Source organism: Carcharodon carcharias, chromosome 10 (genome assembly GCF_017639515.1).
Source record: "Carcharodon carcharias isolate sCarCar2 chromosome 10, sCarCar2.pri, whole genome shotgun sequence".
Taxonomy (NCBI): domain Eukaryota; kingdom Metazoa; phylum Chordata; class Chondrichthyes; order Lamniformes; family Lamnidae; genus Carcharodon; species Carcharodon carcharias.
Window position 1 is genome coordinate 164,179,291 of NC_054476.1, and position 25,699 is coordinate 164,204,989.

General features: G+C 44.7%; 1 protein-coding gene across 3 annotated transcripts; it reads left to right on the forward strand.

The window, feature by feature from the left end:
- The first annotated feature begins 1,242 nt into the window (after positions 1 to 1,242).
- Positions 1,243 to 24,926, forward strand: LOC121283572 (dehydrogenase/reductase SDR family member 13-like). 3 transcript variants are annotated; one of them, XM_041198322.1, is made up of 7 exons: positions 1,243 to 1,460; positions 2,313 to 2,431; positions 5,804 to 5,927; positions 15,272 to 15,583; positions 23,199 to 23,428; positions 23,596 to 23,663; positions 24,461 to 24,507. In XM_041198322.1, the coding sequence occupies exons 1-6, from the start codon at positions 1,334 to 1,336 to the stop codon at positions 23,614 to 23,616; spliced, it is 933 nt and encodes a 310-aa protein (XP_041054256.1). In that variant the 5' UTR covers positions 1,243 to 1,333; the 3' UTR covers positions 23,617 to 23,663; positions 24,461 to 24,507. The 3 variants fall into 3 exon arrangements, with proteins under 3 accessions (XP_041054256.1, XP_041054254.1, XP_041054255.1); XM_041198320.1 differs by lacking the exon at positions 23,596 to 23,663 and having other exon boundaries at positions 24,461 to 24,926; XM_041198321.1 differs by having other exon boundaries at positions 23,199 to 24,926.
- Positions 24,927 to 25,699: the final 773 nt, after the last annotated feature.

The window sequence follows — 25,699 nt, forward strand, 5'->3', positions numbered from 1 at the left end:
CCCTCTCTCCCTCTCCTCTCTCACTCCCTCTCTCTCTCCTCTCTCACTCCCTCTCTCACTCCTCTCTCTCTCCTCTCTCTCCTCTCTCACTCCCTCTCTCTCTCCTCTCTCACTCCCTCTCTCTCTCCTCTCTCACTCCCTCTCTCACTCCCTCTCTCTCTCCTCTCTCACTCCCTCTCTCTCTCCTCTCTCACTCCCTCTCTCTCTCCTCTCTCACTCCCTCTCTCACTCCCTCTCTCTCTCCTCTCTCACTCCCTCTCTCTCTCCTCTCTCACTCCCCCTCTCTCTCCTCTCTCACTCCCTCTCTCTCCCCCTCTCTCTCCTCTCTCTCTCCTCTCACTCCCCCTCTCTCTCCTCTCTCACTCCCTCTCTCCCTCTCCTCTCTCACTCCCTCTCTCTCTCCTCTCTCACTCCCTCTCTCACTCCTCTCTCTCTCCTCTCTCTCCTCTCTCACTCCCTCTCTCTCTCCTCTCTCACTCCCTCTCTCTCTCCTCTCTCACTCCCTCTCTCACTCCCTCTCTCTCTCCTCTCTCACTCCCTCTCTCTCTCCTCTCTCACTCCCTCTCTCTCTCCTCTCTCCCTCTCCTCTCTCACTCCCTCTCTCTCTCCTCTCTCACTCCCTCTCTCACTCCCTCTCTCTCTCCTCTCTCACTCCCTCTCTCTCTCCTCTCTCACTCCCTCTCTCTCTCCTCTCTCACTCCCTCTCTCTCTCCTCTCTCACTCCCTCTCTCTCTCCTCTCTCACTCCCCCTCTCTCTCCTCTCTCTCTCTCTCTCTCTCCCCCTCTCTCTCTCTCCCCCTCTCTCTCCTCTCTCTCTCCTCTCCCTCTCCTCTCTCACTCCCTCTCTCTCCTCTCTCACTCCCTCTCTCCCTCTCCTCTCTCTCTCCTCTCTCACTCCCCCTCTCTCTCCTCTCTCTCCTCTCTCTCTCCCCCTCTCTCTCTCTCCCCCTCTCTCTCCTCTCTCTCTCCTCTCTCACTCCCTCTCTCTCTCCTCTCTCACTCCCTCTCTCTCTCCTCTCTCTCTCCTCTCACTCCCTCTCTCACTCCCTCTCTCCCTCTCCTCTCTCTCTCCTCTCTCTCTCCTCTCTCACTCCCTCTCTCTCCTCTCTCACTCCCTCTCTCCCTCTCCTCTCTCTCTCCTCTCTCACTCCCCCTCTCTCTCCTCTCTCACTCCCCCTCTCTCTCCTCTCACTCCCTCTCTCTCTCCTCTCTCTCCTCTCTCACTCCCTCTCTCTCCCCTCTCTCTCTCCTCTCTCTCTCCTCTCTCACTCCCTCTCTCTCTCACTCTCCCTCTCTCTCCTCTCACTCCCTCTCTCTCCACACAGGAGCAGCCATGGTGTCCTATGTAGTAGCTGCTGCGATGCTGGTGGCCCTGTACGTTTTAACTTACTACAATCTCCTGAAAGGGACTCGGTGCAGGAGCGACACTTGCCTGCGAGGGAGGACGGTGATAGTCACAGGTACATCTGCGGAGAATTTGCAGGGCTCTGGATAGCTTTCCCATAGATGCTGCTCTCCCTGGGTGGGGGTGGGAGACTGGAAACCCTGCACCGGGCAGTAATAAGTCCAAATCAAAAACAGGATTACCTGGAAAAACTCAGCAGATCTGCCGGACCTGCTGAGTTTTTCCAGGTAATTCTGTTTTTGTTTTGGATTTCCAGCATCCGCAGTTTTTTTTTTGTTTTTAGCTATAGTAATAAGTCCAACTTCAGCTGCAGAAATTTATTACAAGTTCCAGTATAAACGGGAGGGGAAAAGTTCCGAATGTATACACACACATTCATATAAATATATATATAATATATTATATTATATTTATTATATATATTATATTATATTTTATATATATATATAATATTCCGAATAGGAAATGGGCGTTGTTTGTTTGTTTGTTTATATTATATTATATATATTATATTACATTATAATTCTATTATATTATATATTTTATATATATAAAATATTCCGAATAGGAAATGGGCGTTGTTTGTTTGTTTATATTATATTATATATTATATTATATTATATTATAATTCTATTATAATATATTATATTATATTTTATATATATATATATAATATTCCGAATAGGAAATGGGCGTTGTTTGTTTGTTTATATTATATTATATATATTATATTATATTATGTTATAATTCTATTATAATATATTATATTATATTTTATATATATATATAATATTCCGAATAGGAAATGGGCGTTGTTTGTTTGTTTGTTTGTTCAACACTCCAGAACCGATGTTAACGTTGCGTTAAAGTGCAAGTGTTACTTTAGCTCTTGTGTTGGATGTGACAGGTGGTAACACGGGGCTCGGGAAAGAGACGGCGCTGGACCTGGCCCGGCGGGGAGCCCAACTCATCCTGGCTTGTAGGAGCAAGCAGCGTGCGGAAGCGGCTGTCTTCGACATCAGGAAGGTGATCATCTCCTCTTCTCAAACACAGAATTTTTTTAAAAAAAACCCAAACCAACAACAAACAACAACAACAAAAAATAAATAAATAAATACCTGGGGGGGAAAAACTCAGCAGGTCTGGCAGCATCTGCGGAGAGGGGACAACAGCTAACCTTTCGAGTCCGTATGACTCTTCAACAGCGCTAAGGGAATAGAGAAATGGGGTGAGATATAAGCTAAAAGCAAAAAAAAATTGCGGGTGCTGGAAATCCAAAGCAAAAATAAAAATACCTGGAAAAACTCAGCAGGTCTGACAGCATCTGCGGAAAGGGGACAACAGCTAACCTTTCGAGTCCGTATGACTGTTCAACAGCGCTAAGGGAATAGAGAAATGGGGTGAGATATAAGCTAAAAGCAAAAAAAAATTGCGGGTGCTGGAAATCCAAAGCAAAAATAAAAATACCCGGGGAAACTAAGCAGGTCTGGTAGCATCTGCAGAGAGGGACAACAGCTAAAGTTTTGAGTCTATTACTCTTCAACAGCACTAAGGAAATAGAGAAATGAGGTGAACTATAAGCCCTTCAACACCTCCGCCTCCCCCCCCCCGCCTTAACCCACCTTATGTTTCACCTCTTTTCTATTTTTACTTAGTTCTGTTGAAGAGTCATACGGACTCGAAACATTAACTGTATTCCTCTTCGCAGATGCTGCCAGACCTGCTGAGTTTTTCCAGGTATTTTTATTCTTGTTTTGGATTTCCAGCATCCGCCGTTTTTTGCTTTTAGCTTATATCTCACCCCATTTCTCTATTTCCTTAGCGCTGTTGAAGAGTCATACGGACTCGAAACGTTAGCTGTTGTCCCCTCTCCGCAGATGTCTTCAGACCTGCTGAGTTTTTCCCCCAGGTATTTTTTTGTTCTAGATTTCCAGTATCCGCAGTGTTTTGCTTTTATCCAGGTGATCTTCTCTGTTGCCTTTTCAACATCTTGAAAAAGCAGTAACCGCATGTGCAGCCTCCCCAGTGCCATCTTTAGTCCTTTATATTTCAGCCGGGCTTTTGAATTGAGACTGGTTTCAGTGCATCTATTTTGTTTCGGCTAAACGCTAGACACCCCTAAATTCAACCGGATAGTTAATAATACTCTGCCTTCTACCTTTAGTCAGCAAGACGCGTTTATGTTGTGCCTTTAACCACCTCAGGATGCACCTTGGAGCTTCACAGCCACGTAAGTGCTCTTGTTGTATAGTCACTTGTAAGAAAGACAGCAGTCAGTTTTGTACAGCAAAGTCTCACAAGCTGCACTTGACTTGACTAATGTACGAATTAGGAGCAGGCGGAGGCCATTCGGCCCTTCGAGCCTGCTCCGCCATTCGATAAGATCATGGCTGATCTGACTGTGGCCTCAACTCCAATCTCCAGTCTACCCCACTATTCTTCTCCCCCTCCCCCTCCCATACCCTTTTATTCCCTTATCAGTTAACAATATATCTAACCGGGCCTTAAAAATATTCAATGACCCTGCCTACAGCGCTTTCTGGGGAAAGAGAGTTCCAAAGACTCAAGACCCTCTGCGAGAAAAAAATTCTCTTCATCTCCATCTTAAATGGAAGACCCATTATTTTTAAACTGTGCCCCTTAATTCTAGTGTCTTCCACAAGGAGAATCATCTACTTTCAGCATCTACTTTGTCAAGTTCCCTCAAGATCTTGCGTTTCAATAAGGTAATCTCTGATTCTTCTGAACTCCAATGGATACAGGCCCAGCATGTTTAACTTTCCCTCATAGGGATAACCTCCCCCCTCCCCAAATCAGCCAAGGAGAACTCTCCTGCTCTTCAGAATGGTTCATCTGAGAGGACAGATGGACCTCAGTTTAACATCTCATCAAAATATGGCATCTCTGGCAACGCAGCACTCCCTCAGTGCTGCATTGCACTGAAGTGCGATCATAAGTTACGTGCTCAAGACCCTGGAATAGGAGTTGAACACACAACCTTCTGATTCAGAGGTGAGTGCAACCAATTCAGCCCCCAGACTGCCTTTATCATCCATATGATGCCTACTGTTTGCTGTTGGTTTGAATTAAGTCAAACTCTGTTGCTCTTTCCTGAGATGCTAGGATTCTACTGGTGTTTAGGGGATCACTTTCTGAAATTCTGCCTGTCTTTAAAATAGAAAAGTTCGATTAATATTTGCCTGCAGCTTGAGTCACATTAGTCACGATTTACATTCCTCTGTTGCACTGGTGTCCAAATATTTGTCTTTGTTGGTGGAGGGAGGGGCGGGGGGGCGGGGGGTGGTGTCAGTTATGGGTGAGGTCTAGATATAAATAATTACAACACAAATTCCCATCAACTGTTGGTTCCAAACTGAAAGATAATTTTGTTTTCATTTAATTTGAAGGAGGTTTTAATGCCAATTTAAATTGTTGGTAGGCATAGAGTTTTTCCAATGTCCTGAGAACTGACTCTTCCAAACTGTTGGCCCCCCTAGTGCTTTCAGCTGATAAATGTAATCTGTAACTAATCCATTCTGACCAGACCATACATACTGGAGTCTACAATTAGTTAGTCTAGAGCAGGGTGGTGGAAACTGGCCTGATACCCGAGGTTAGGGAGGGGAAAGTGTTTCAATGTCTATTTGCTATTGAAAAAAGTACTTTGTCCATTCTCTGAGAGCAGGATTGGATGTGGCTGTGACGGCTCATATGGTTGAATATTCCTAGGTGATGATGAGTTGCTAGAGAGTTGCATCCTTCCCCCCAACCCCCCTCCCCACTACCTGATATCCAAACAGTGAGTTAGCAGGTTCAAAAGAGGCAGGGCAACAACTTTGAAAGTACAAGAAACAAACAAAATATTGCCTCGAGTCAGCTATGGCCTCAGCTTTGGGCTGGAGAGAAGAAAAATCAGAGTGTTTCAGCTTCATTAGCTAGCGTGATAACTGCAAAGGATAGGATTATAATTGGCTCTGATGTTCTCCTTCAGTCAAAGAGACTGCTTGCGCTCCTCTTGCATGTGAAGAATAGTATCCTGGGCAAGAAATGTGGTGGGGGGGGGGGGGTCCAGCTGCACCTGTGGAACTGTAGCTCAGCACAGTCAATGCTGCCAGGAGAGGAGGGTGAAAAGAGAACAAAAATAATGGAGGAGGAACATGCTCTACATAGAATAAGTTTTGCTTAAAAATATTCAGCTTGCTTCCTAACCATGTTTTAAGCCCATTACTAGGAATGTGAAACAGCAACTTCTAAATATCTCTCAAACACCAAGCATAGTGTCTTGAAAGCTGCAAATAACACCCAGAGGTTTGGAGAAGTTTTTTTTTCTCTCGTTAGTATTGCACACTAATGATTTTGCAGGATGCTTTAACGCAGATATTTATATGTCATCCACAGAAGAGTGGCAACAACCAAGTGATCTTTATGCAACTGGATCTAGCGAGTCTTAAATCAGTGAGGGCTTTTGCAGAGACTTTCCTGAAATCGGAGCCCCAGCTGCATGTGCTCATCAATAATGCAGGCAAGAATTTAAACATTCTGTTACAACTAATGTTTAACTTTGAAAGTGCCCATATAGCTGCAACAGTAACAGTCTGGGAAACTATTTAGAATCATTACAATAGGACAGGGAACTGACATGAGGACTCGAAACGTCAACTCTTTTCTTCTCCGCCGATGCTGCCAGACCTGCTGAGTTTTTCCAGGTAATTCTGTTTTTGTTTTGCTTCTATCACTGCTTGTTTGTCCCTACAACCACACCAACCCCCTCCACTTCTCTCTCTCTCTCTCTCTCTCTCGCTCTCTCTCCGCCCCCCCCCCCCACACACACACACTTTAAACCAGCTTATATTTCAACTCTTTCTTGGACTCGAACTCAAGTTCTGTCAAAGGGTCATGAGGACTCGAAACGTCAACTCTTTTCTTCTCCGCCGATGCTGCCAGACCTGCTGAGTTTTTCCAGGTAATTCTGTTTTTGAACTGACTTCAGCCAGTGGCTGGCTCGGTTACTGAGGAGGAGCTCTGTGTGAGGATCGTGTTATTTCCTGAGTTGCTCGGTCAGTGTGTGTTGGCTGGACACTGATCAGATTTTGCATTTTTCATTTATTTCCACGCAACATGGTTTTTTTTTTGTGTGTCTGTTCCTCAGCGACAGACACAAGCAGGAGGCTGTATTTTGCTGAAAAGGAGCCTCATAACGCCTGAAGTGAGAGGTACAATCTCATTGTGTTTTTGTGGAGGAGGGCTTCTGTAAAACTTGTGTTCACAAGATTAGTACATGATGGATAAAGGAGAAGACGGCCATGCATGTTGGGTGGGAGGAGGCTTGTTTGAAGCATGTCAACATGTGGGGTGAAATGGCCTGTTTCTGTCATTAATTTTATACAGTTCTCTGTTAACTCTTATGAAACAGACCTGGCAATACCTGAAGAGCTGCAGATAGCTTCGGGGTCAGCACTTGAGCACAGGGTCCTTTCAGGCTTCACAGAGAAAAGGCAAGCATTGTGTGCTTCAGGTGAATAATTTCAAATTTGGGCGACCCATTGTCAAACCCAAACTGAGAGGTTATAACCATCAGAAAAGATTGAACAGTCCTGGAGTTCTTTGTTCTAGAAAAGAGAAGCCTAAGAGGGGTAACCTGATAGAGGTCTTTAAAATGATGATGGGGTTGAGAAGATGTTTCCATTTGGGGTGAGGGTTGACACCAGAAATAGGGTCCATAGGTATATCTTCTTCTTGAGTTCTCTGCCCAATGGCAGGTCCTTGGCAAGTATTTACCATGCCATGGCAAAGTGCCATGATTTTTTTTTTACTTTGTGTGGGGCACAGAGGCAGACCCTGTGTCTGCTTCAGCCTGAACGAGGATCGAACCTCATGTTGTTGCCATTGATCTGATCCACACGCTAGCCATCTAGCCAACTGAGCTAACCAGCCCCTCCAAAGCATAATACAGACACTGTAAATCCAATTATGAATTCAGCAGAAACACTTTTACACAGAGAATAGTTAGAATATTTTTTAAAATTCATTCACGGGATGTGGGTATCGCTGGCTGGGCCCAGCATTTATCGCCCATCCCTAGTTGCCCTTGAGAAGGGGGTGGTGAGCTGCCTTCTTGAACCGCTGCAGTCCATGTTGTGTAGGTGCACCCACAGTGCTGTTAGGGAGGGAGTTGTGGCACTGACTAGCGCAAAAGAACTGTTGAGGTAAATAACACAGATGCACATTAAGGAAAAACTAGATAAACATATCAGGGAGGAAGAGAAAGAAGAATGTATCAATGGGATAAGATGAGGAAGGATGGGAGCAAACTTCTGTGAAGTATTAACAGTGGCACATGGACCAGTGGGATCAAATGGCTTGTTTTTGTGCTGTGCATTCTATATAATTCTATAAAGGCAAGCCACAACTCAAATGGAAAGATATAAAATATTGAATTTCTTATAACTTATAACAGGATAAATCCATCACACAGTTTTTGAGCATTTATTTGCACCATAGTGGCTGATATTTAAGGTAGGATTTTAACGAATATTAAGGACTTCAGGAAACCAAGCATCAATTTCTGCTCAGTTTGTTTTAATTTAAAATACTAGTATCAGCGGAAAGCTACTATTTGTATAACCCTTTCACATTAGGGTGACAAACAGGATTTTAAAACTACTAGCTTACTTTTTCAGCCAATGCAAATGCAGCAGGCAACTTTCTCAAAAATATGACATAAACAAACCACAAATGAGTAAATGGGCAGATAATCTCTTTTTACTTTGTTGAGTTGGGGGAATGCTGTTCACCAGGACACTGGGAAAATGTTCTGCTCTTCTTTGAATAGGGTTGTCAGGTAATTTATGTTCACTGGAACATGCAGACAGGACCTCAGGTTAACCTGCTGTCCAAAAGACAGCATCTCTGGCAATGTTACCATGATGCTACATCTGATGTATTCTGGGATAGCCTGGCTGGGACATCTGATGAAAAAAAATTACTGAAATTTCTGTAATTTAAGTGCCAATTAGATTTTAAGTGTCAGCCAAGACTCACTTGGCAGCACTCTCATCTCTGATTTCAAGTGGACTTGAACGCAAAAACTTTGGCTGACACTCCAGTGCAGTGGTGAGGAAGCGCTGTGCTATCAAACCTGTCATCTTTAGACATGAAGCCAATGCTTCAGATGGACTTGAAGGATCGCATGGCACTTTTTTGAAGACGATCAGTGGCGTTAACCCTGGTGTCCTGGCCAATATTTATCCCTCATTGAACATCACAGAAACAGATCATTGTCACATTGCTGTGTGCAAATTAATTGCCACATTTCCTATGTTACAGCAGTGATTACACATCAGAAATCCTTCATCGGCTGTAAAGTGCTTTGGGACATCCAGTGATCTTGAAAGGCACTATATAGATGCAAGTCTTTTTTTTTAAAAAAAGGTTGAAAGTAGGGTCTCAAATAATAAAACTTTGAGTGATTTTTCTGTGGATTGTGTTTCCTTTGAACCCTGAAGATTGTTACCAAGTTAAATCATCAGAGCACAATAGCTTTATCAGAGCTATTGATGAGAGAATTTATCCATTCAACTGGCAATTAAGTCTAAAGTCAGGATCAGCTTTTCACAGGGTCAGTTTTTCATGTCGTGACTAGCATTTGGTTGTCAGCCAATTAGAGACCAGTTTTGAACAATGTGATGGGAATGGATACCGCTGTATAAACAGGTTGGTAAAATTGGTTTAGAGGATTGGTGGAGGGGTCAAGAGATAACAAGCTTGAAACTTTTAAGTTTGTTGAAGTTTTTATTTACTAACATAACAGTATAGAACTTGCAAGCATCCAAGTAGTTTTATTAATTACGAAGTTAAGGTTTATATCAGAATTGTGGCATGTGCACTGACTTTTTTTCATGGCAGTGAGGCTGTGTTTTTCTGGAGGTTTTAAAATTAACCACAATCCTTTGACACGGATTTTTTTTTTGGCATCGGAGATTTCCTTACTTGGCTTTTCCTGCAGCAAGAGACCAAGTATAATTTCATGAACATAGTATTTTACTTAAGTCCATTAATATCTGACCATAATTGTAATGGAAGCTGTCTATGCAAACATCTCATAATGTGATTAAAACCCCTGTGGGGGCAATGTCACCACTGGCATTTGTTAATGTTGGGACAAATTGCGTGTACAATTTCCACTATAAATGTGGATATGGGAATTTGTAACGACAGTATAAGCTTAAGAACAGAGAATGTATGGCTTTAAAATAGGCACTGGATAACGTCTGTCTGCTTAACTTCAATAATCTCCACACTTTTATCTGAAGTGTACACTTGGTCTTCACTCCCAATGCCATGGGAGATTGATTAATATACATTTGAAAGAGTAATGCTTCACAGTGCAGTAAAAATCTCACATTTTTGACTTCCCTTTAGAACTCAGAGGGTTAATGTACGTTTAAGACTTCTGCTTCCAAACAAAAAATCATCTCGTTCAAAACAAACAGCATCTCAAGTTCAAACCTGATCTTTGCCTGGTAGGCTGGTAATTACAGCACATAAAATATAACTTTTCATTCATCACTTTCTCTGAAAGTAATATGTCATGTTTCCCCTACTGGAATGGTAGACGACTGGAAGCAGATTACAAACCTTTTGGTTAATGGAGGAGAGTTATTGCTTAGGACATGCCCTAGATGTCAGAAACTAGCAACAGCTGAGCCAGAGTATAAAAGTAAAATTCTATAATACATGTGCTGTATTCTAATGGTGGATGAATTATGCAATTCAGGGTAGGTAGAAAAACCTAAGACCTTCATTCACAGCAACAATAATAAGCAATTAATGACCAACAGAGACCTTAGTTGCAATATCCCCTCCCGAAAAACCACTTAATTAAAAAGGAATATCCTGTGAAATGCTATAGCTCAAAGACACATATGAAAGTCTACCAATGGAATCAAAGTTCATGAGAATCCAAAATAGAATGTGGGGTTGGATAAGAAACAAGATTGTGCACGATGTCATGTGGGGGGTGGATTTGCTGAGTGGTGATCTCAATGGTGGAGCTGGGAGGGGTTGGGGAACTTCCTTCACTTTCCTTGCAAACATTCTCACTTTAATCCTGTCAAAAACAGAAATTATTTATTCATTTATGAATAGTCATTTGGTAGTATAGAACATGAGTATTGATGAAAAAAGACATTTTGTTGAAGCTTTTAGTCTTGCACTCATCAGGACAATCGCAAGAATACCAATGTCAGGAGAAGCAACAACTTGATACTGTATGAGAAGAAAGTGCTGATTGGTTGGCAAGTGAACTCTGGTAGAGGTGTCAGTTAATGGTGACTGACAGCTAACTGACAAGTATTGTTTGAAATTTAAACCAGGCAACTTGACTCTGGTCAAGGCATTGTCCTGAGGAATGAACCAGCGAATGGTTCACCTGTTTTGTTTAGCGGAAACAGGTGCAATGTGTGTACATGTTCTTTCTGTCTGCAAAGAACAGGGCCCCGTGTATTAATATATGTAGCTTCCATTACATGTAAATGTGTCACATTGTGAGCCTGATAATCTTAAATTGGTTGTCATTGTAATTTTTACACACTGAGGATTATTTAGCAAATGTTGTCCAATCACAGAATCGCATCTAATGTTGGACACTAGGTTTTGAGTTTTGCAAGCACGGGCTGGTTGGATACAGTCTGTATCTTGCCCATTGCGAACAGCAGAAGGGACATGCTGTTTGATATGATCTTCCAGTCTTTGGGATGTAAGGCCTTCATACCTAGCATCACACTGGCACTGAAATTTGTATACCACATTTCTCATTTGTGAGATAGGCAGAATGTTTTTTTGGCTTGATAGCATCCTGTTATTGGTGAATATGACTCGTGTTGCTACTGCATAGTGGAAGTGTGAAACAGCTAGCTTCACCTGTTGCTCACATTTTTGAGAGACCTTGCCCTTCCAGGGTAATGTGAGGTAGACTGGGCACTCCCCAGGGCCGAAAGTGACAGCCTTAGGCCTGCTCATGAGTTTGCGTGATATACAGTGAGAAATGATCTGATCAGGGTAGCCATTATCCCACAGGATGTCTTTGATGCGCCCTGTTTCAGCGTCAAGATTGCATGCAAAACAAAAATGGTGAGCAAATGCCTTGGTCCTATTTACGAGGATAAGACCAACCTTATAGCGCGTGGAACTGTAAAAACCCCAACATGTGTATTGACCAGTGAAGGTAGGCTTGCGGTAGGCTGTGGTAGAGAATCCCCTGGCAGATTTCTGAACTAGTACATCAAGGAAAGGGAGTTCATTTGACTGCTCCATTTCAAAGATGAATTTTAGCACAGGATGGAACCAGCTGCGACATGCAAGGAAATTATTGCATGCTGCTATGGATTTAAATGTGTCAAAAACATCCACATGTCAGAAATATGCAAGTGTTAGGAGCTTAGGTGTCAATCCATCAAAGACTCGTTTCTCATTGAACCCAACAAAGATGTTTGTGAGGGCTGGGCCAAGGCCATCTATTTGGACTTATACGGTGTCATTAAAGCTGAACTCTGTGAGTTGCCGAGTTCATAAGCTCAATGAATACTGATTCACCCAATGGTGGCAGATCTAGATCACCATGATTTGGTGCTGCAGCGCAAACCTCTATGGCTTCCTTAAGTGAAACATTGGTGAATAGACTAGAAATGCCAAATGAGCACATGTGAGTCCTGTTTGGCCTTCACAAAATTTGAAGGCATCCTTCACCATGGTATCTGGAAAACTTGTTCAGAACTGGTGGTGACAACTCGCCCAGCCATTTGACTAATTCATGCTGTGCAGAACCAGCCATAGGTAAATTGGGGCATAAAGGGTCAGCACTTTTATGTGCCTTGGGCAGCCCATACATACATACATGGACGTAGCGACCCATGAGGATGAACCCTGTCATCTATATCACGCGGTAGCTCATCGCTCTTACCTAAGTTCAACAAGCGTTTTTTAGCTTACTTTTGAACAAGGCTGCCTAGTCATGTGGTGCAGCAGGTCAAATGGATATGAATTTGGATGCATCATTAAGAATGCCATGCATTTTGTTGATATCGTCCCACTTGTTAAGGATGACTATTCCCATCCCTTTTGTCAGATTTACTGATGTGCATGTCTGGGTTGGCCTTAAGGCCTCGCAACACTGTAAGACATTCGTGTTGCATGTGAAAGTCAGACTGGTCATTTGGAATCCTGCAGCATGTGTGTGCCACATCAGCTAGGTGTGTTTTCAAGGATTCAGCGTCTTCAGTGGACATTGGTGGCAAGGTTGGTTTGTGAATGGGCCTAAGGCTGTCACTTTTGGCCCTGAAAAGTTCCCTGTCTACCTCGGATTATCCTGGAAGGGAAAGGTATCTCAAAAATTTGAGCAATAAGTGAAGCTAACTGTTTCAAACTGCGACTAAAAAGTGGCAACATGCGTGGTATTCACCACTAACAGGATGATGCCGTCAAGCCAAAAAGACATTCTGCCTATCGCACACAATTGAGTAATGTGGTATATGAATTTCAGTAACAGTGTGATGGTAGGTATGTAGGCCGTATGTCCCAAAGACTAGCAGATCGTATCATACAGCATGTCCCAGCTGCTGTTCGCAATGGGCAAGGTACAGACCGTACCCAACCAGCCCTTGCTTGCAAAACTCAAAACACCCAATGTTCAACATTAGGTGTGATCTTGCGATTGGACAACATTTGCTAAATAATCCTCTGTGCTAAAAATTACACTGACAGCCAATTTGCGTGTACTGGAAGCTACATCTATTAATACACAGGGCCTTGTTCTTTGCAGACAGAAAGAACATGTACCCACGTTGCGCCTGTTTCAGCTAAACAAAATTTGAAAGCCATTTGCTGGTTTATTCCCCAGGGCAATGTCTTGACCAATCAGAGCCAAGCTGCCTAATTTACAATTTCAGACGAAGCTTGGCAGTTAACTGTCAGTCACCATCAACTGGTGCATTCTCCATGGCAATTCCTCCACCAGAGTCTACTTGCCAACCAATCAGCACTCTCTTCTCAGTATAAAGTTGTTGCTTCCACCGACATTGGTATTCTTGCGATTGTCCTGATGAGTGCGAGACGAAAAGCTTTGACAAAATGTCTTTTTACAGCAATACTCATTTATTATTTAATAATTTATTAATAACATTACTATTTATTGCACCTTGTGTCAGTTTCCTACCTATACAAATGATCTGAATGCAGAAACCAACGCTTATTATCACAGCTGTCAGTAAGACAGTTAACATGTGGCAAAAGAATTCTGATCTGTTATTCACTTTGTGTGGGTGAACAGCAAATTAAATTTAATATTGACAAATTAATATGCAATATTGCACATTGGAAGTAAGAATGAGCCCCTGGTACGCCATAAAGGGAATAGGATTACCACTGGGAGACTTTGAAATGGGCCTGAAATGATGGTATCAAAAGTGAGATGCCTATTAAGACAATGTGGAGAAGCAAATAGAATGCAGTTACACATGCAGTATAAATATACAAAAGTAATGCTGAAGTTTTACCAACTCATTAGTCAGACCTTATTTGAAGTACTATGCAATTCAGGTTGTCACACTTCAAAAAAGATGTAAATGCATTGGAAAGGAAACAGAAAAGAACAAGAAGATCGATCTTGTAAGTGTAAAGGGGGCAAGCTGTGAAGAAAAAGAGCAGAAACTATTCGCCAAACCCTAGGAGTTAAGGGGCAGCTTATTTGGGAAATGTGAAGCCTTAAATAGCGCAGTTAGGATGAATACCATTTTTTCTCTCAGTCAGGCTGGTAGAACAGAGACAAAAATTTAAATTGGTGAAAAATACATTTAAACCACAGCTTCAAAAATATCTCTTTGCTTAAACAGATGATAAATGTGTGGAATGATCTGTCAAGGAATCAATGACATGAGGCAAGTTGAAGCTGCAATTAAATTAATGATTAACCAGTTGAATTGAAATACTAGAGAATAGCCTTTTCTTAATCTTTCTTTTGCACATGCATTGTTTTATATTATTTCCTAATTTTCTACCTTCCCTGAATGAATTCTTTCTGGGGTACAATTCTGGGGGCACCAGCAACACCCTAGTGCCTCAGTCAAGTAGCTGTTCTTGTATGTGACAATAGAAAGTGATTGAGGGCAGGATATTCGGCCGTGGCAAGCATAACAGGTGAGCCCAATCCCTGTTCTCACCATACAGCCAGACACTCACTCTTTCCATCAGGAACTTCAATTTGTATTTTCCCCTTTTGAGTATCTGAGAGATGCTCAGGCCAATTGTAGCATTTCTGCTTTCTTCCTGTCTGAGACCAGCTAACTTACAGGTTAAGAATCATGCCTGGGACTCCCGATTTCTGCTGATTCCACACCATTTCCCCTTTGAGCCATCAGGGCACACTGTTGCTGAATACTTATAGTTACATTATTTAACCCAAATCAGTAATTTCAATCCAATCCTGCACTTTTAAAGAGATAAAAGCCTATGGATTTATTTATATTAACATTTATAAGCCACTTTCCCAGGAACATTTGAGTTCTCCACATGCACTGGAATGTGGTCTGGGCAAACACAGCATCGTGTTGCGCAAAGAGCAGTGGGTTGAATAAATAATTTTATCTGTGTTTGTCATGATTATTTCAGGCAAGAATGTTTGCAAGGAGTCCCTGTTTATGAACCAATTCATCATGGATGAAATCCATGAGATTTTTGCAATCAGCTGAACCAACAGAACAGAACAGGCCAGACCCAGCAGGGACTTGGTTTAACACGTTACCAATCGTGACTCATTCAGCACCTTGGCTTAAAGCTGATTGAGAAGTAATATGATTCCTTTTTATCCTGCAGGTACTGGAACAGCCGGCAAGACAGCTGATGGATTCAACATGGCTTGGGGAGTAAACCACTTGGGCCACTTCCTTCTCACTCACCTTCTCTTGGATCGGCTGAAGCAGTGTGCCCCGAGCCGCATTGTTGCAGTCTCTTCTACAATGTACCGTTTTGGCAAAATAGATTTCAGTAACCTGAATCCTCCGGGTGAAAGCTTGATCCAGTTGATTCAGTACTACAGCGACAGCAAACTATGCAACGTACTTTTTGTGAGAGAACTTGCCAATTGTCTGGAGGGAACTAATGTTACCTGCTATTCTGTTTATCCAGGTGAGCAGAGAATTATTTAGCAGGTATATTTTACACAACACCTCTTCTTTCAACGTGACCATAGAAATAAGACAGATATTGTTCCATTGGTTGGGAGGAAATGTGTATTTTTTTTTCCCAGCTTAAACAATTTTGAAACATTTAAAAGAGCAACACATTGGCCAACATTAAAAGGCCACCATTTTATTTTCAAACTGGTGCACAATGTATGTACGTGTGCATATATATAGTACAGACCACGACAGCTTTCCTTCTCCTCCTCCTCCTCCTCTTTTAAGGATAATTTCCAGTAGTTAAGAATAAGCATGGGAAAAATTTCAAACACCTTGCGTTACTGATGGGCATCTCTGAACAGCGAGCTGCAGATTTGTGGGGTTACAGCTGTTCTCCAAACATCCACCCAGTCAGAGATGGTGTGTTGCAGGTTAATATAAACGTAAGTAAAAATAAATAAATAAATAAATTGCCGGGGTATGATAGGGGGTGACTCTCGTCATATCGGTCTGATTCTCCTTGTGTCTGTGTCATGTGTTGGACTGTGCTTGTGGAGCTGGAAGACTTAATATTGAGTTTAAGGCATAATTTTTTTTTAATTGTCGACTTTCCTGGTTCCCACTGTGTTGCTTCCCTGATTTCTCTTCCATTGAGGCTTACACAAACCTCTGATGCCTCCAGGTAAATGGTCATTCTTCACATGGGAACCTCAACAGTCCCAGTAGAATCTTTTGCTACATAAGGCAGCATAGTTGAGCTGGCTCCTGTTGTTCCTTGGCACGCACGTTTTTTCCAAAAAGGGTTACTCTAGCTATTTTCCCTTTCTCTAGTCCAGGGTAGAATCAAAGAACCTTACAGCACAGAAGGAGGGCCAATCTTTGAAAGGGCTGCCAAATTTAATCTCATAGCTCAGCTCTCTTCCGTAATGCTGCAAAACAGTTATCTTCAAATACAATTCCCGTTGCCCTTTGAAAATTCCTTTGGAATCTGATTGCATGAGCCTTTCAGATCATTACAACAACACAACTTGCCTTCAATCAAACAAAAGGTCCCACCCAAGGCACTTAGTGTTAGCAATGTTGACATTCAGCCACAGGAGATATCAGGGTAGATGACCAACATTTAGGTCAAAGAGAAAGGTTAGGAGGGGAGAGTGAGGTGGAGAGGAAAAGAGGTTTAAGGAGGGAATTCCAGAGCTTAGGGCCAAGATAGCTTGAAACAGCCACCATTGATGGAATGATTAAAGTTGGGGTGCCAGAATTGGAGGAGCGTAGGGATCTTGAAGACTTGTAGTGCAGGTGGAGGCCCCAGAAGTGGGGAGGGGGGGAGCAGAGTGAGAAAGCCAAGAGTGAGAATTTTAAAATTGAAGCACGCTCAACCGGGATCCAGTGTAGTTTAGCGAGCACAGGGGTGATGGAACTTGGTGCAAGTTGGGACAGGGCAGCAGAGCTCTGGATGAGCTCAAGTTTATGCAGGGCGGAAAAAGGGAGTCGGCCAGGAATGCGTTGGAATAGTCAAGTCTCGAGGTAACAAGGATACATTTGAAAGTTTCAGCAGCAAGTGAGCTGAGGCAGAGTCAGGCTATAATTACAGATGTGGAAGTAGATATGTCTTGGTGATGGAGTGACTCTCAGGGTCAAACACAACACCAAGATTGCAATCAGCCTGGATCAGTTTCAGGCATTTTCCAGAGATCGGGATGGAAATGGTAGTCAGAAAACAGACTTTGTGGCTGGGCCAAAAACGGCGGCTTTAGTCTTCCAAATAATAATCCTCAGGCCGATTTGTATAGTGCTCCAACAGCTGCCTTGGGCAGAATTTTCCGGCTGGCGGTGGGTGACAGAGCCTGCATGTCAGCGCTTAAAAGGTCGCCCGAGCGTCCCAATGTCAGCACGTGGCATTGCGATATTTCGGTCGGTGGGCGCGCACCTCTTGTCTGCTTCCAGACACGCGCCTGCTATTAATGAAAGGCCTCAACAAGGCCCTTAACTTGACAATTGTCCAGGATTTTGAGGGGCCCTTCAGGTCGGCACACGGGTCCCAATGGGCAGGCGGGTAGGAGATTTTTTAATAAAAGTCATGCACCGGCGGGATATGTGGACTCAGAGGGGTTGTTCAAGTTTTCCACAAAGCTTTAATTGCAGAAAGTGTTTTAAAGTTGCCTGTGTGATTGTTAGCAGTTCACATCGATTTCCAAGAGCTTTTTGTGGACTTTGAAACCAGTCTGCAGACAGTAATCTTTCTTGGGCCTTCAGCTTTCCAGAGGCCTCCATTTAGCCTGGCTATGGTTTCTGACATCTCCACTGGAAGCAGCTCCCCTGAGGAGGAAGGGAGGGATAGAATAAGGAGGAGGCCAGGAGTGGACAGTCAGCCTCCAGGGGAGGCCAGGTGCAGGCACAAGGGGTGCAGGGCCAAGAGGTTGCCGAGGTGGAAGGGGCTGCAGAAGACGCCACTATCCTGCTGCCTGGGTATACAGGCGGTGAAGCAGCTACCTCAATATGACTGAGGTGCAGTGCCAAAGGAGGCTCCATCTCTCAAGGGAGACAGTCACCTCCATCTGTCAGATGATTGGCCCTGAGATCTCCCCTAACTGTGTGGGAGGACACCCCATGCCAGCAGCTCTGAAGGTCACAGCTGCCCTCAACTTCTATGCCTCTGCCTTCTTCCAGGGCTTGGTGGGTGATCTTTGTGGTGTCTCCCAATCAACTGTCCACACTTGTGTCAAGCAGGTTACAGACGCTCTGTTCAGATGGGCATTGACCTTCATCCACATCTGCTGGGACCAGACAAGCCAGACACATTGAGCCAGAGGCTTTGTGGCCATTGCTGGCTTCCCCTGTGTCCAGGGTGCTATAGACCGTACACATGTGGCCATCAAGGCGCCAGCAGGTGAGCCCGGTGCCTTCGTCAACAGGAAGGGCTTCCACTCCATGAACGTGCAGATAGTGTGTGACCACAGGATGCTGATTCTACAAGTCTGTGCAAGGTACCCAGGCAGCTCCCACGACACCTACATCCTCAGACACTCCCAGGTGCCGGGGCTCTTCAGTGCTCCAGCCCGGCTGGATGGATGGCTGCTGGGTGACAAGGGCTATCCCCTCAGAAGGTGGCTCATGACGCCTCTCCACCATCCAAGAACAGAAGCTGAGCAGCGGTACAATAGGAGCCAGGGCACCACAAGGGCTGTGGTGGAGAGAGCCATCGGTCTTCTCAAGATGCGCTTCCAATGCCTGGACCGCTCAGGGGGTGCACTCCAGTACCCTCCAGATCACGTCTCAGTGATGGTGGTTGCATGCTGTGCTCTGCACAATCTTGCACTGGAAAGGGGGGATGCAGTTGACGATGAAGACCTTGACACCCTGGATGAGGCTGCACATGATGAATCCAGCAGTGGCTCAGAGGATGAGGAAGCACAGGGTGATGATGAGGGGCAGCACGTCAACCCGCTACTACACCAAGGAGGCAAGGACACCCGGGACAATTTAATCCAAATAAACTTCAGCTAGCTCCACACACATGGATCAGCAAGAACAGCATTGCCTGGCGCTTCCACACGTGGCACTTAGGTGCTACATCTTCCACCTCATCAGCTGCAACTAAGGGCTTAGTACAGAAACATCAATGTCCACTCAAACACTCATGATATGTCTGTGTAACAGACAAATGCAGCACAAAGGAAACACCCTCAACCCTGGTCAGAAAAGTGGACTTTATTATGTCCAAAAAAAGTACACATACATCTCCATTGCAGTAAGAAGAATTTTGTTCCCTATTCTAAGGCCAACACAAAATCACCAGTGACAAACCCGTGGTGGGCCTAATGTGCCTTATGCTTATGTTTACGGGTGCTACGTCTAGCTGCCACCCATCGCTGGGAGTGGTATCTGAGCCAGCTGCTGACTCTGCTGTCCTGTTGGCCTCGATGACCTTGGCAGTCGTCCTCTGGCCTGTGGAGCCTGTGCTGGCCCCGCCTGGGAGGGAGCTGCCAGTTCCACAGCTGGCACCTCCCCGGTCGTCGCAGCCTCAATGAAAGCAACATTGACTGGCAGAGGGGCGGAGGAGCTGCTGCCCTCACCGGGAGCACCCTGAGAGGAGCTCACAGCAACGACAGGCAGCTGCTGCGCCAATGTGAGGTCCCTTTCGACCTCCCTGCTCATGCAGATGCATGGGCACTGAGCGCCGACACTTGGGGCCCACAACATCTCCCACATTGGGAATGACCACCTGTGGCCAGTACCGCTGTGAGGGCTTGCAGGTCAGAGCGTAACCCAATCAGAAGATTCTGCATCCAATCGAAACCCCTCTCCATGAGAGTCGCCAATCTCTCAGTGAAGGAAGCCTGAAGCTGTGCCCTGAGGTTCACGCCTTCACTGACACTCTGCCTGGACTCCTCCAACGCAGAGACCAACTGAAGCACACCCTCATGCAACCCTGCCAGATGCTCCCGCGCACCCTGCCGCTTGTCCTGCAGCTGCTGCATTGGTGACATCTCCAGAGACACGTCCTCAGTGCCGGACTCAGCATGTGCCTGGTCCCCTGCAGTCCTCCAGCTGTAGGCGCCATTGGCACTCTCTGTCTCTACCATCTCCTCCAGCGATTGTGAAGTGCCTTCTCCTCTGTGACCCGGGACACTAGCTGAGAGTAAATTCCCCACCGAGGTATTTGTGTCTACGCTGGTGCCTGGCTGGCTGAAATGATGTGTCGCAAGTTGCAGGTGTGGAGGGGGGTGCTGCGGTGTTGATGGGCGCGGTGATCTGGTGGTGATGCTGAAATTAACAACAAGGACAGTGCATCAGTTAGCGTTCAGTCAGTAACACCTTTCATCCCTTTCCCCCCCCTAGCCTCATAAGTCGCTCATCCTTCAAGACCCTAAGGAGACGAACATTGGTAGGGTGGAAAATAGTCAAGAGGCGGCCCAAACATTACACGCACATACAGACAGGCTGGTCAGATGGTCTCAGGAATGCCACATGGCGTGTTATGTACCATAGGTGCGGGGAGAGTGCAGAGCTACCTGACCTGGATGCATTGTGGCCTGGATAGTTGTGTTGCTGAGGAAACATTGCAAACACTTGTGACATTTGCCATGGAGCACAGGAGATTGAGAGGTCACATGCTTGACCTTCATTCTGTTAGGAGGGACATAGACCGGATGGGCAAAAGGCAACATTTCCCCTTGGTGCAGGGATGAGTAATGTGGTGGCATTTATTTAAGTTGAGTGCCATGAGGTTGACAGGTGAGGAGCTGAGGACCTTTTGGACAGAGTAATGTGGGACGCACTGGCTGAAAGGGTGGTGGAGGTACAAACCCTCCTAAGATGCACTAAGTCTTTGGCTGTGCAGCAGCGATGCCCTGGCATGTTAGGCCATGGGGATAGTGGTCACAAATGGGATAAGGCGACTTTGGAAGGTGATGGAGATGCGAATCCTCAAGGGGCTGAGGGACCTTTGTGTATGACCCACACGTCAGAGTGTCTCAGTCTGTCAATGAGCGGTGTTGCAGCATTAACGATTGCAGCAGCCATCAGTGATTTGGATGGTGGGCAGACGGAGTGGATGGGACTGCGGACCTCAAATACCTGGCCGCTGGACCCCAGCCTCACCGCCCCCGGCCGCCCTGGCCTCCTGCCTCCTGCCCAGCTCCATGGCCTGCTCCTCGAAGGTGATGAGGTGCTGGAGCACGGCGTGCACACCTCCAGTCCTCTGGTGCACCCGAAGATTGTGTTGACTTTTTGCCTGCAGAATAGGGAAGAGCATTTATTGGGGCTGATCGCTCATGTACTCTGTACACTCACGCCGCACCCCAACCACAGTGGCCCATCTGAGGCCTCCAGTGGATCCTGTCCACACTATTGGTGATCAGTCCCCAGAAGATAATACGGCTGCTCCCAACCCCCTCCCCCAATGGCTACTTTGGACACATTCGGCGTCCATCACTTTAAATAACACACGGGTCTTAGCGCCCATGGCAAGGAGGTGCAACTAAGTGCAGTACCGAGGCCAGCAGATGGCTCTTGACCACAACACCTTGAGGCTCCCCTTCCACCATCTCATCACCATCAATAAGAGTTCTGAGTTCTGACTATGTGTCTAGCTGCCTCCCCTGCAGGTTACCCCCAGACTACTCAAATGCCACAAACACCAACATATGCTGCAGGGAGAACCCATCTTCTCCTCAACCACTAAGGCTGATGTAAGCACGGTCACTATCTGTTTGCCCACCCAGCATGCACCAAATGCCCAATGCAGTAACGACAGTAAGACGTCGGCGGGGGGAGGGCGGGTGCTCAAAGGCTAAGGTTACCTGCTGGGTCAAATAGCCAAGGCCAACATGGAACTCACCCTTCCAGAGCGCAGCAAATCGTTGAATCTCTTGCAGCACTGGGTGCCAATGCAACGCACATCATCATCATGGGCACTCACAGTGTCACCAACTTCCTCCCACACCTGGCTGGTGACATGGGGGGCCCTCCTCCTCCCATCCTCCGGATACAACAAGTGCCGACGGCTGGAAACCTCTTGGAGGAGGACAGCAAGGCATGCATCGGAGAATCGAGAGGCACACTGCCTCCCCGCCGGCCTCTCCTGCAGCCGCCTCTCTCTCCCCCCCCCCCCCCCCCCCCCCCAACCCCCAACCCCCACTCCTCCTGCTCATGCTCTTCTGTATACACAGCTCCCTCCCTCTCTCTCCCCGAGTGGCCATGGTGCACTGCCTCAAGCAGGCTGCTTGGCCATTCTTTATACAGGCTGCCGCCTCCCCATTAGCTATTTTCCTGTTCTCCACGGGAGTCGCTAACCCACTGGCCGGGCCTTAATTGGCCCGCCCGCGCAAAATAGCGTCGTGGCCCGTTTTTGCGGCCGCAATCGACTGCCCGCCCACCCAACAAGCGGAAAATTCTGCCCCTTTGTGCTCAGCTAATTCAGCAAAGTCTGCCGATTATACAAGTCCCCCCACCCCGGTGTGCATAGTTCACTGTTAGAATATTGGTGCATTTAAGCCACTAATTTATCACAGGATAAATTGTCATTCACTATGGTTTTGGCGAATGCACGGTGACTAACATTTTGCTGCTGGATGTCATGATGTATTGTAGCGCCTATAGGCATTTCCAACGCAACTCCGTTTTTAAAACTAAGCACTGACACAGAAACACTGGGCGCAACATGGATGATATGGATGTGCAGGTAGAATGATTTGGGAAATATGTAGTTTTTCCAAGGGCGGACCAGCACGTTCAGGTGAAAGGTGATTTGGAAGAGCCCTTTTCAAATGTGGGGAAATCATACAGAAACTCATTCATCTTTTTTTTGATTTGTGTGTTTTTAACTTTCAAATTAATATTTATCTATAAACTGGATGAAATAAAGCAGAGGGTTTTATTGCTAGCAGAAGACAAAGTATTAATAATTTTCCAGCTGAGTTGCTTGTGGTGTGTGAAAATAGGTTGTGATCTACAAGTTGGTCATTTAAGTCAGGAGGTTTCAGAAACTTGCTTCACAATTTGTAAAAGGCTCAACAGTTAAAATAATGTTTTTCCTTCACGTTTGTTGTTTAACAAGTTAAATATTTTATGATAAAATCTGTGTTCAACAAACATTGCTTTTTCTCTCCCTCTTACAGGTGTTGTGAACACTGAGGCGTTTCGTCATTTCAAATGGTGGCAAAAAGTATTTTTTGCCCCTGTCGCTACTCTTTTCTTTCGAAGCCCAGCTGATGGGGCTCAGACTTCCATTTTCTGTGCCGTGCAAGAAGGCATTGAGAAATTCAGTGGCAGGTACTTCACTGATTGCAAGGTTCAGGAGGTCCTGCCTCATGCACGAGATGATGCGGTGGCCAGAAAACTCTGGGAAGTGAGTGAAAGGATGGTTGGACTCAGCAGTCATTAGCTAGTGAAGAAAGTCATTCTAAAAATGACAGCCTATTTGTAAAGGCCTGTGGAGCATTCTGCCGATTTAAAATGTGAAAACATTTTGTGCATGTTTACAGTGGAGAAGCTTTTTTTTTTAACTTCCTATAGGGTCTTCCAAAATTTCAGTGACAAAAGAACTAAAAGGACCAGCTGAAGAGGAAAATTAATCTCGAGAGGTAGCTTTTGTTCAAACTATCCTGAATTCAAGGTATAGACATTCCTTTTTCTTTAAGATTAAAAACTACAAACCGTGACGAAAGACATTCTGACAAATCAGGTAGGATAATAAATTTTAGACTAATGCTTCAATAAGTGTTCCAAAAAAAAAACCCAATATAAATTAATCACATTCCTTCAACTCTTAATTCAATACAGGAATATTAAGCTATTTTACTTGCTGTTCCGTTTCTCACTAGAGTTTCACAGATGGAGATCAATAAGATATTAAAGCACTTATACATGGGTGAATTATATAACACAGGCAGATATTTCTTTCTGTTCCCCCTCTTCTGAAGGTGCTGCAGGGTGACTTGGCAGGAAACAGTGGTCCTTCAGTACCTCATCAGTGTGGCCATTCTTCTCTTGTAAGCATACAAATGAGTGCTAGTGTGCTCCTGAGTCTAATTCAGGCCACACTGTAACCCCATCTGCTTCTGTTCTGCAAGGTCACTGCATAGTGACAAAGGAGCAATGCCATTTTTATTGTTTAATTCCTCTTTGCTTCTCTAGTCCACAGAAGTAGTGGCCAAAGAGTTCCTACAGCACTTGGGCTATAATCATCTAGTTCAGCACCAAATAGCAACTGATACACTTCTATGTATGTGAATAACTCAAATGAAAGTTTTAGAAATTTTAATAATCATGGTCTCTTCTTCAATCCTCTTCTCCAATTTTTCATCTTTTAAATCTCCCAGTTCTGTGCTTTTTGAAATTATTTTTTATTGACATGTATTTCATTTTGGTTGCTTTGTAGCTGCACAGTGTTACAGCATGGCTGGAATCTGTTGCTGCAGATGGAAGGTGTTGTCTAAGTCAAGGTTGAAGTTTCTTGACAGCATTGTTGAATGGCCAGTCTCCAGTACTGCAGTCATCCAAGAGAATTAAAAACAAAAACAAAAGTACCTGGAAAAACTCAGCAGGTCTGACAGCATCTGCAGAGAGGAACACAGTTAACGTTTCGAGTCCGTATGACTCCTTTTATCTAAGAGAATTATTTTGGGGGCTTGTTTTCTGACAAATTTTACTGGCCCAGATCAAGGGAAGTGAAATAAAGTTGTTGGACCAAAACAAAAACAAAATAAAACTGGGACCACTGACATACTAGCCATATATTCCTTCATTAGCTAATACTCTCGTACAATTACCATGTGCCTATTTTAGATTACAATAGAGATTTCTCAGTTATTTGTGCTTCAATAAAATTTGCCTTCTTTCTGATATATTGTAAGTCATGTCTTCTAATTAATATAAATTCTTTGCAGTAACTGTCCTAGATAAATAATTATTGTTGTGATGTCTTCATGAATCTAAACAGCTCAAACCTTCCTTTATTTTAGGTACATCTTTATCTGCAGCAAGTTGCTCTGTGTTAAAATACACCGGGGTCTTAAAAACATGGCTTTATAAAATAAATGCCTAATTTCTTTCTAGCTTGTGATCTCTGATTCAAATCTTGTGTCAACTGTACATAGGAGCAGGAGTAAGCTATGTTCCTAAGTTCTATTTGGCTCTTTGAACCTGTTCCACCATTCAAGATCATCATGCCACCACCCCCCCCCCCCCCCCCCCCCCACCACCCCACCCCATAACACTTAACTCCCTTGTTGATCAAAAGTCTGCATAAGTCAGCCTTGAATAAATTCAATGAATCAGCCTCCATTGCTTTCTGGGGAAGAAAATTGCACAGACTAACAGCCCCCTGAGAGAAACTGTGCCCCCTTAGTTCTGTCCTCTGACATGAAAGGAAACACTTTCTCACACAAAAACAGAATTACCTGGAAAAACTCAGCAGGTCTGGCAGCATCGGCGGAGAAGAAAAGAGTTGACGTTTCGAGTCCTCATGACCCTTCGACAGAACTGTCGAAGGGTCATGAGGACTCGAAACGTCAACTCTTTTCTTCTCCGCCGATGCTGCCAGACCTGCTGAGTTTTTCCAGGTAATTCTGTTTTTGTTTTGGATTTCCAGCATCCGCAGTTTTTTTGTTTTTTTTTG

Bases quoted from the DNA above. Each gene is read 5' to 3' on its own strand.
- LOC121283572 (XM_041198320.1), top strand. From the start codon at position 1,334: ATGGTGTCCTATGTAGTAGCTGCTGCGATGCTGGTGGCCCTGTACGTT. The intron at 1,461-2,312 runs GTACATCTGCGG...TGGATGTGACAG, and splicing joins GAGGACGGTGATAGTCACAG to GTGGTAACACGGGGCTCGGG. The intron at 15,584-23,198 runs GTGAGCAGAGAA...TCCCTCTTACAG, and splicing joins CTGCTATTCTGTTTATCCAG to GTGTTGTGAACACTGAGGCG.